Genomic DNA, 11,000 nt, shown 5'->3' with positions numbered 1-11,000 from the left:
AACAGAAGCAAAGTAGAAAGAAAAGATGCAGGACGAGGCTGAGGTTATAGTTACCGGCGTCATCTATTAGATAAAGTATAGAGTTTCAAAGTGATGCTTCCATAGAACGACCAGAACCCAGCCAGTGCATCCAATCAACGCAGAAAGATATCCAACACCAATCACTTACCCTCTCCTGCTCTCAAGCTTGACATCAGATGGAACTCCCGAGTCGTACTACTTCATCAGCGATACACAAGACCTAAAGTGCGGTGTACTACTAGTACATCTCAGTGTCATTCCAAGTTCAGAGGACCTAAAGAACCCGTCCGTTCATGTGCAGCCGATTCGAGTCGATCTTAGTGTCTGCGCGTGTTGAGCAGGTCAAAGAGGTTCCGTCTGATGGTCAGAAATTGCATCGGCACAGGTCCATTTTGACCAGTTTCCCGGTCAGGTTTGGCAATAGTACAAGGATATCCTTTTCTGGCTTGTGAATATGATAGGTTTGTATGATATTTTCACTGGCAGGCTTGCCACTTCCCAGGCCGAGCTGGCAAGATCAAGAACCCACCACGTCTTCATATATACATACAGACGACAACAGGATCTCTCCAACAAGAAGTTGAAGATGCACTGTACCGCCCACGTTTCCCATGCAACACGACCGGTACAAACCCGTCGCAAAGACCTTTTCTTGAAGAGCGGAGAATAGTTTTCATGAATCCTCTGGCCGCAGTCGGCGCCCATATTTGTCTGGTCCTAGTCCAGAAGAGACGAAGGCAACATGCAGTATCCAAACGAGGTTTGCTTTGTAGACACCGTCGAAGCGAAATCGTTAGTCCCAACTCAAATCTACGAAACATAAACTCCGGACCCATGCTTCCCATAATGAACGCCTCAGGCATCAAAGCAATCGCAATGAATCAACGTGAGATACATAGCATAGCAGCGGCCGAATTATGTATTACGGCGACGTTGAAACCTGCTCATGATCTCTTTCAATCATCCTCTTCGCGAGGTTCCTTCTTTGGCGTCCCTGCAAGCTGCTTCTGCCAAATCTTATTGGCCGCGTCCCTGTCGAGCTCGGCAAAGAGAATGTTGAACACTTCCGAGTACCAGCTCACTGCATGGCCTTCAATACCAGCTTTGATGTTCTGCATATATTGTCAGCTCGATGAATGTACCGAAGAGATAATATATTATGGAATCTACTCACCTCCGGTAGCTCTAGCCAGTCGGACATATTGTCTGCAGGGAAGATAATCTTCTTCGCACCAGCACGACGAGCAGCCACCGTCTTCTCCCGCAAGCCGCCGATACGAAGGACTTTGCCCGTCACGGTCAGTTCTCCCGTCATTGCTATTGTCGGGTCGAGAGGGTGATCCAGCGCCAGCGAAAGAAGAGAAGTGGCCATGGTGATGCCGGCAGACGGACCTGAATCCACTTGTTAGACCTCCATTCAAAAGAAAGGGTAGTATTGGCTAAGATTTTTTTTCCTCGACTTACCATCCTTGGGAACAGCACCTTCAGGGCAATGCATATGAAGTTTCGCCTTCTCAAAGAATTTGTTCTCCGAAAACTGCTTAGCCAAAACCGACTTTGCAAAAGAGTATGCAATCTGCGTGGATTCCTTCATCACAGGCTGCAGATTTCCTGTGATGTCGATACCAGGCCGTGATTCGGGAGTCAGAGCATTCTCCAGAATTGACTCGACGTACAGTGCGGCTCCGCCCATGCTGGTCCAGGCCAGACCCATTGTAACACCAGGGGGGAAAATCTCGTAGAGTCGGTCCGCTGTGAAGACAGGAGGACCAAGGTAATCTGTAAGGCTGTCTTTGCCGATACTGACATGCACGCTCTCAGGGACCTTGAGCGCGAGACGTGGAGTCTCCGTTGTCGATTTCTCGGGATCGGTAGGGGGATCCATAGGATCTCCTTCTTCAGTCTCCTTCTTCGATTCCTCCTGCGCGGCTTTACCTTCGTCGGTAAGAGCCTTGTCTTCGCCAAGAACCTCCTCGCCAAGATCCTGGACAATCTTGAAAGCCGCTTTGCGATAGACTTTCTCAATCTGCTTCTTCAGATTTCGAACACCGCTCTCGCGGGCATACGATTTGATTAATTCCTCGATAGCGTCCTTCTGGAGCGTAACGTCGACATCCTTCAGACCCGTGAGTTCCCTCGCAGAAGGTGCAAGGTAGCGCTCAGCAATAGCCATCTTCTCATCCGCGACGTAACCGGACAGCTCAATGAGCTCCATGCGGTCCAACAGAGGCCGAGGAATGGTATCTGTAACATTGGCCGTGCAAACGAAGAGAACCTTCGACAGATCGACTGGAACATCCATGTAATGATCGAGGAAGGATGAGTTTTGTTCCGGGTCTAGAAGTTCGAGCAGGGCCGATGATGGGTCGCCCTGATGACCTCGTCCGATCTTATCCACCTCATCAATTAGAATCAGAGGATTCTCGGTCTGGCACTTCTTGAGGGCTTGAATGATGCGACCGGGAAGCGCACCCACGTAGGTCCGACGATGTCCCTTGATCTCAGCAACATCCGTGAGACCTCCAACGGAGAACCGGTAATACTGCCGGTTCAGAGCTCGGGCGATCGACTTCCCGATACTGGTCTTTCCGACACCTGGGGGTCCTACAAGGCAGAGAATCTTGCCTTCCACAGTCCCGCGAAGCTTTCCAACCGCAATGAATTCAAGGATACGATCCTTAACATCCTTCAAGCCGTAGTGATCTTCGTCCAAGACAGTCATGGCATGCTTGATACCAAAATTCTCCACACTCTTCTGACCCCATGGGATTTGAGTCAGCCAGTCAAGGTAGTTCCGAGTAACGTTGAATTCCGATGCGGCCGGTTCAAGGTGAGCCAGTTTGTTGATCTCCTCGTCAAACACCTTTTTGACAGCCTCCGGCATGGCCAATTTCGATGCCTTTTCTTTGAACTTCTCTACCAGTTTGTCCTTGCCGTCGGATTCAATACCCAACTCTCTCTTGATGCCCTTCATCTGCTCCATCAGCCAATACTCACGCTGACGTTTCTGAATCTTTGCCTCGACGTCCTTGGATATCTTAGACTGGAGTTGTGCGTTCATCAGTTCCTTCTTCAACACTACTAACGCCTTTGGAAGTCGCTCTTCAATGTTCATAATCTCCAGAACTTCTTGCATCTCATGTAGTTCTCCAGCAGAGACTGCGGCGGCAAAGTCTGCCAATTTAGCTGGCTCATCGCTGAGATTACCCGGAAACTGGTCGGTATAGAATGCGGAAATCTGGTCACGGAAGAGGGGGTTCAAACTGGCAATCTCCTTGCAGACGTTGACAATCTCACTGGTCACCGCACGGATGATAGCACTCTTCTTGTCAAAAGGCTCCTCCGCCAAATTCTCCACATTCACCAAGCTGACGGGGTATTTGCGCAAGAAAGAAGTAGGCTCGTAGAGATCCTTGGGGGCGGGTTCGGCCCCGCCCTCTTCAAAGCTCGCCACAACGTCCCCCCGCTTTTCGGGAGCCTTGTCCTCACCGTTGCCAGGCTTAGTCTGTTCACCAGGAGGAAGAAGAGACGAAATCTTGATCCGACGATGAGGATAAAGGACGGCTGTCACGCCGCTGGCTTCTCCACGAAGAGGGTACGCAGCAGTAATTTGAGCGAACACTCCAACATCGTACACGTCATCAAGATTTTCAATCACATCGCCATCCGCATTCTCATCTTTAAATAAGAAGGCCCCCACGTACGGTTGTCCTCGTTTCATCATCTCCTGGATTGCTGTTGCTACATTCGGGTCTCGGATGGTGATCGCTTTGTAGAAGCCGGGGAACAGAGGCCGCTTGGCAATGGGGATAGCCATGACCTGAGGATAGACCTCCGGAACGGATGGCTTCTGTAAAGCCCTATCACCTGAGCCTTTCTTACCCCTCCGTCCACCATCTTCGTTCCCGCCGTTGCTCGCAGAGGATTTCGAGTCCGAAGAGCCCCCTCCACTGACAGGGATGGGAGACGGATTCTCAGTAGTATCCGACTTCCCTTCTATGGCGCTGTTTTCTTTCTTTGCATCTTCCTCCACTCCGCGCTGCTCCCTCTCCCCCACTACTTTATCTCTCCGCCGTCCAGAGCCCGATGTCGGAGCTCCCGGTTCCCTCCCTGTGGAGTCGGGTGCCCTTCTTCGACTTTCAGGGGATCGGTCGCCGTCCTTTTGTTCGTTCGAATCCTTCTGCTCTTGCAGATTTGAGTCTTCCTTCTCGTCCCCCGATGGAGGCTTCTCTCTTCGTCGGATAGAGCTCGTAGAAAAGGCGCGCGGAGACAGTGAGGGCGAGCGAGAGAGGCGGGATAAACTCAAGTTCGAACGTACAGAAGCATTGTTTCGAGCGAAAGGAAGTAGAGGTCGAAGGACTAACGGCCGTGGCGTCTGGTGGAGCGCGGCTCTCCAGGGGAGTGACTGGCCGCGGAGCATGCTATTGTGTTGAGGAACGAAAGGAAGTAGAGAAGGGGTATGCAGGAAACTCCGTTTGTATATCTATAACGAAGAGGGTAAGCGAGAAAAAGAAGCTGTAGAGAACAAAATTAATAGAGGAAGACCAGAGAAAGCATTAGTCTACTCAACGGAAGTCGAGTGACACTTTCGGTAGCTGAGCAGGCGCTTTCATCATCAGCAGCAACCCGGCGCATCATCGTTTCTCCGGTCGGATTCGGGGAACTTTTTCAACAGCCGACTCGAGAAGCTTCTAAAAGACCACAAAGCTTCAGGTTCGGCAAAACTTCGATTGCGATGTTCCCCTGCCTAGTAGTCGGGTCTTCTTTACATTAGCGCCATTGACTTTTTTATGCTCGTGTCTTTTTGGTCCGTCAACATCCTCACTCATTCACTACACCATCGATATCCAACATGAATTCCACTGCCGCGGCAATGCCTAAAGCTGCGGCTATCCCCGCTCGTCTGTTGCGGACTTCACGACAATGCTCAAATCAGACCCCAGCGAACAAAGTCCGATCATCGACTCATGTTCGAACCTACCATGTCTCGACAATCGCATCCTCCGGGAATCGTTCGCGTGATGGCGTCTATGCTAGGAGATTCCCCTCGATCATCTCGGCAAGGGTAAGTACTTGTCGGTTATTTGTCCAGAATGGTATCTACATCGTGATTGTATCTGAATAGTTGCTGACTCAAATTCTTCTTCACAGAGCTTTCACACGACTGCAACTCTTGCTGCTGTTCCCGATCCTTACAAGGTTTTAGGAGTGGATAGGAATGCTTCGGCAGGAGACATCAAGAAGGCTTACTATGGATTGGCAAAAAAATATCATCCAGATACCAACAAAGACCCGAACGCCAAGGAAAAATTTGCGGAGGCTCAGTCAGCCTACGAACTATTATCCGACGCCAAAAAGAGAGAGACTTACGACCGATTCGGTTCCGCCGCATTCGATCAAAACGGCGGTTTCGATCCCAACGCCGCAGCTGGTGGCAACCCGTTCGCCGGTGCTGGTGGCTTTCACGGGTTTGGCGGGGGTTTCCCTGGCGGTTTCGCTGCGGATATCAACTTCGAGGATCTATTCGGTGCTTTTACGGGCGGCGCACGTCGCAGTGGCCGGGGCAGACGCAGCCCTTTCCAGGAGATTTTGGTAGGCGAGGACATTGAGGTCCAGACCAATATCTCCTTCATGGAGGCTGCCAAGGGTACAACAAAAGATGTTGTCATCACGCCCTTAACTGAATGCGGTACTTGCAAAGGCGACGGCCTGAAAGAGGGTGCCAAGCGATCGCAATGTCGCCAGTGCAACGGCTCTGGCACTCGTGTGCACTTCATGCAGGGTGGTTTTCAGGTGGCAGCCACTTGTGATGCTTGTGGAGGAGCAGGCATGATCGTTCCTCGGGGTTCTGAATGTGGTACTTGCAGAGGTAACGGAGTCGTTCGGGACAAGAAAACTATCACAGTCGACATCCCTGGTGGTGTTGAGGACGGCATGCGGCTGAGGGTGGCAGGCGAAGGAGACGCGCCTCCTACAGGAACGCAAGCCACCCCTGGTAGTCGCACTCAACGAGGCGATCTTTACGTTTCTATTCGGGTCGCGCCTGACCATCGCTTCAGTCGCTCCGGTTCCGACATCCTCTACACTGCTTCCATTCCCCTCACCACTGCTCTGCTCGGCGGTGAAGTGACCATACCCACGTTGGATGGCGAAGTCAAAGTAAAGGTAGCCACCGGAACCGGCACTGGCGATCGGATCACGCTCTCCGGAATGGGCATGAAGAAGCTGGGAGGTCGGGCCAGAGGGTACACACCAACAGGTGACCTGAAGGTTGAGTTCAAGGTCGCCATGCCAAAGTACTTGACGGCCAACCAGCGCACGATTCTGGAAGTCCTTGCCGATGAGATGAACGACAAGACTGCTCGACGGACGATGAACATCGGGAAGGACAGGTAAGGATGATTGGTTGCAAAATGTTCCCCCGGTAGAAAATGCTGACCATGGTACGTGCGCGAAATAGTCCTCCATCAGAAGCTGGCAACGCCCCCAATGAGTCCCAGAAGAACGAAGGTTTCCTCAAGTCCGCCTGGCACAAGCTCGTGAATAGCACAAAGAACGGAGACGGTGGCAACTCCGCCAGCAATCCAAGCAAGAAAGAGTCTGGCAACGCCAAAAAGAGCGACAAGGAAAGCAAATAATCCCCTGGCCCGAGCTCCTCGACCTGTACAGCTGAAATTTGCATACTATGGATTTACTTCATTTTCTGAAATGTATTAAACTTGTTTTCTTTTGGATATATATCATAGCGCCGGCGAGATGGTGTTTGTTTGTGGTTCCTGTTCATCATCATCATGGTGGGATGTTTTCGGCGTCTGTCTATACCTCCTTTTTGACCGCTGCGTGGACGGTTAGACGAGAAATTATTGGGGGATTCTGGCTTGTATGTGAGCATGCATGAATGTACTATTAGGACTACCTGAGCTGCAACATGAAGAAGACATCTCTACTTTTCACTTGAATTGACATCAGTATCCAGCCGCGAATCCACTGAGTGTTTCTGCTTTGGCGCCCATCCGAAGCTTCTGTTGCTCTGCTGACGGTCGGCACTATTTATTCAGTCAATTCCGCCTATTTAGGCAGTCATTGCCCCTCTTATCTTCATCCAGAAGAGCTTTCAACCCTCTCTTGTGAATTCTGCTCGCTGCGCAGACTGTGCTTCTTGCGCCTATATTGTTTAGCTGTCAGTCTCCTCACCGTTTCCACCATGTTCGTCATATATCTTGGCTCCCTGGACTAACTAACATACGTTAGGCCGTGCCCCCTTCCTGGCTACCCCACAGCAGCACAGCTCCATCACATCACAGTCCCCGATACGTCGACCTGTCCCCATCTTCCACCATTCAATATCATATCTGCATTGCTCGCTGTTAACTTGGGATCCGGATTATTTTATACCTCTAACCTCTCTCTGCGCGTTGATGGGAGCCCCCGCTCCGAGCGATCGTCAACATGGTTCAGTCTCCGATGCTGTCATGTCCGTTAAAGCAGACCAACGAGATCGATTGGATTCGGCCTCTCAAGGATTATATTAGACAGAGTTACGGGGAAGATCCGGAACGATACAATCAAGAATGCGCAACCCTGAACCGCCTACGACAGGACATGAGGGGTGCTGGAAAGGACAGCGCGACGGGCCGCGATCTACTATACCGGTATTATGGGCAGCTTGAGCTTTTGGACTTGAGGTTCCCTGTCGATGAAAATCACATCAAAATCTCCTTTACATGGTATGGCTTCCCGGCTTGTTGACAGGCACCTCTGGCTGAATCGTTCACTTTTGCTGATCGACGCATAATCGTCCCATGACAGGTATGATGCTTTTACCCACAAACCGACCTCTCAGTACTCGTTGGCCTACGAAAAGGCGTCGATCATTTTTAATATCTCCGCCGTCCTCTCATGTCATGCAGCCAACCAGAACCGCGCAGAAGAGAGCGGGTTGAAAACCGCATACCACTCCTTCCAGGCATCAGCAGGGATGTTCACGTACATCAACGAGAACTTCTTACATGCCCCTTCGACCGATCTTAACCGGGAGACAGTCAAGACATTGATCAACATTACACTTGCTCAGGCGCAGGAGGTCTTCTTCGAGAAACAAGTGGCGGACCAAAAGAAAGCCGGGTTCCTCGCCAAGTTGGCCAGTCAAGCGGCTTATCTTTACTCGCAGGCCGCTGAAGGAATTCAGGAGTATGCCAAGGGTGTCTTTGACAAGTCGTGGGCCATCGTTGTCCAGGCGAAAGCGGCTCACATGGCTTCGGTGGCTTCGTATTATCAAGCTTTGGCGGACAGTGAGAGCAACTCGCACGGGGTTGCTATCGCTAGGCTGCAGCTGGCTGACAAAAACTCGACTGCAGCAATGGGATGGGCCAAGTCGTTCCCGTCGTCGGTCTCGCCCAACTCGAACCTGACTTCCGAGTCGGGGGCCAATCTCATTGACACCATCAAATACCACCAGGCGAATGTGCAGGCCAAACTGGTCACCTTTGTGAAGGACAACGACTTCATCTACCATCAGCCCGTTCCCAACGAAGCTGGCCTGTCCGCTGTTGCCAAGCTGCCGGCAGCGAAGGCCATCCCCGTGAGTGAACTTTACCAGGGACAAGACATACAACGTATCATTGGACCAGATATATTCCAGAAGCTTGTCCCGATGTCCGTGACGGAGACAGCTAGTCTCTATGACGAAGAAAAGGCCAAGTTGATACGAGCGGAAACGGAAAAGGTCGAGACAGCGGACAGCGAGATGGCTGCCAGTCTTGACTACTTAAAACTCCCGGGAAGCCTCAATATCCTCAAAGGTGGCATGGACCAAGAAATGACGGTCGACGACGAGTTCCGACAATGGTGCCAGGAACTAGCGGGCCATCAATCGTTCACTAAGGCGTTTGACACCCTTCAGGACCGGAAAGGCGAGATACTTTCACAGTTAGACCAATGCTCAAAACAACTCGACCTAGAGGAGAGCGTATGCGAAAAAATGCGATCGAAGTACGGGGCAGACTGGAGTCAGCAGCCTAGTGCCAGGCTCAATACTACACTACGCAGTGACATTCGGACGTATCGGGACACCATTAACGAGGCCAGTGCCAGCGACTCGCAGCTCCTAGCCACCCTCAGACAGTACGAGACGGATTTCGACGAAATGCGCTCTGCTGGCGAAACAAACGAGGCTGATGTCTTGTTTCAGCGCGCAATGATCAAAGCCGGATCGAAGCACGGAAAGGGCAAGAATGGAGTTGGCAGTCCGTATGCATCCACTCAGGAGGGGAGCCTCCTAGATGACGTTTACGATGAGGGAAGCCTTTCGGTGGCAGAACAAATTGCCAGGGTGGAATCCATTCTGAAGAAGCTGAATCTAGTGAAGCGGGAACGGTCTCAGGTGCTGAAAGACTTGAAAGAAAAGGTACACATTCTCCGAACCTTCTCAGCAGCCCTTGCCCTGGTTCTAATGGTAAAAATGCAGGTCCACAATGACGATATTTCCAATGTCTTGATCTTGAACAAAAAGTCAATTGCTGGACAAGAAAGTCAGCTCTTTGAGACCGAGTTGGAGAAGTTTCGTCCACACCAGAACCGGTTGCTCCAAGCCAATCACAAACAGGCCGCATTAATGAAGGAACTCACCAAGGTTTACGGGGACTTGCTTCAGGATAAGCGCGTACGGTCTGAGCAATCGAAATATGAAACCATCACCCGCCAACGGAACACAGTCATGGCCCGGTACAAGAAGATATACGATGCCTTCAATGGTCTGGTCTCCGGAATCGTGCAAGCGCAGACTTTCTACACGGAAATGGGTGAAACAGTGGACAGTCTGAAGAAGAATGTTGAAACCTTTATCAACAACCGACGGTCCGAAGGAGCTCAACTCCTCGGGCAGATCGAGCGGGAGAAGGCGAGCACTGCAACGGAGCAGGAGGACCGAGAACGAGAGAAGCTACGGCAGCTCATGGAGCGCCTGTCGACCGAGCCAAAACCTACGTCTACTCCCTCACCATCGACGGCCCCTTCAAAGGCCAAATCCCCTCCACCACCCGTAAAGACGCCCGGGTATCCGGGTCCAGGCATTGCCTCTCCTCAGATGTCACCACACTTTGCGCCTGGTGTTGCTGGCCAACCACATGGCATTCCTCTTTCCCATTCCCCCGCACCTTATGGTCAATATTCCGCTCCTCCAGGCGGGGTCTCTTACATGCAGGGGCAGCCGTTCCAACAGGGCGCTGCAGCACCGTTGTCTGAGGGCTACAACCCGATGGCATATCCAGTGCCCCCTTCGATCTCCCCTCCCCCCGCTCAGCAATACTATTCGTCCACACCCGCTCCCTACAGCGGGTACTCGAATCCAGCACCGCCAACCGCTCCATCACAGTTCATGCCACAAGGTTACGTGCCCCCTCCACCGCCGCCGCGCCCGCAGCAACCATCCTACCCACCCTCTACAGGTCCATACCCGTCCGGTCCCGGGGGATACGCACAAAACAGGCCGTACGGGACGAGCCAGCATCACAAGGCACAGTCGCAGTCTCAGTCATCCTCCTCAACCGACCCGTGGGCGGGTCTCAACGCGTGGAAGTGAGGCTCTCGGGTACAGATCTCAACTATTAGCCATCATGAAGTATGATAGACATTTGGGAGGGGATGTTGAAAGGTTCGCATTCTGGCGTTGGCTGTATGATCTGTGGTTTTCATGCTTTTGCCGTATTTTCCCGTCAAATCTTTGTTCTTACCCCGCGAATTATATCATTTTCTCTCAAGTATTCTCTCATATATTATATCATGATGCTGTTGTTCAGCGGGACTATATAAATGATGTCACGGTGTTTGAGAGTTCTATTGCTATGGTCTTGCATTGACCAATCATCCCATACAAACACGGAAGACGCGTGATAGTTCCTATCAACGCAACTATGCAGAGGTACATGCATACATACACCACAAGTAAGAGAACATCGATCAAGATCAACCACATCCTGCAG

The 11,000-nt window shown here is 51.6% G+C and overlaps 3 protein-coding genes across 3 annotated transcripts; 2 read left to right on the top strand and 1 right to left on the bottom strand.

Moving 5' to 3' along the window:
- Positions 1-977: 977 nt before the first annotated feature.
- On the bottom strand, positions 978-4,441 carry Aspvir_000666 (endopeptidase La; the record flags this gene model as incomplete). Its single annotated transcript, XM_043265801.1, has 3 exons — positions 978-1,133; positions 1,196-1,413; positions 1,486-4,441. The coding sequence occupies 3 exons, from the start codon at positions 4,439-4,441 to the stop codon at positions 978-980; spliced, it is 3,330 nt and encodes a 1,109-aa protein (XP_043121736.1).
- A 432-nt stretch (positions 4,442-4,873) lies between these two features.
- On the top strand, positions 4,874-6,659 carry Aspvir_000665 (putative mitochondrial DnaJ chaperone (Mdj1); the record flags this gene model as incomplete). The annotated part of the gene is made up of 3 exons (XM_043265800.1): positions 4,874-5,086; positions 5,173-6,413; positions 6,482-6,659. 3 exons carry the CDS (start codon positions 4,874-4,876, stop codon positions 6,657-6,659), a joined length of 1,632 nt encoding a protein of 543 aa, XP_043121735.1.
- An 811-nt stretch (positions 6,660-7,470) lies between these two features.
- Positions 7,471-10,600, top strand: bro1 (putative signal transduction protein BroA; the record flags this gene model as incomplete). The annotated part of the gene is made up of 3 exons (XM_043265799.1): positions 7,471-7,748; positions 7,831-9,427; positions 9,488-10,600. The coding sequence occupies 3 exons, from the start codon at positions 7,471-7,473 to the stop codon at positions 10,598-10,600; spliced, it is 2,988 nt and encodes a 995-aa protein (XP_043121734.1).
- Between the last annotated feature and the right edge of the window lie 400 nt (positions 10,601-11,000).

This window comes from Aspergillus viridinutans, assembly GCF_018404265.1.
Source record: "Aspergillus viridinutans IFM 47045 DNA, scaffold_1, whole genome shotgun sequence".
Taxonomy (NCBI): Eukaryota; Fungi; Ascomycota; class Eurotiomycetes; order Eurotiales; family Aspergillaceae; genus Aspergillus; species Aspergillus viridinutans.
This window is presented reverse-complemented; position numbering and strand designations above follow the sequence as displayed.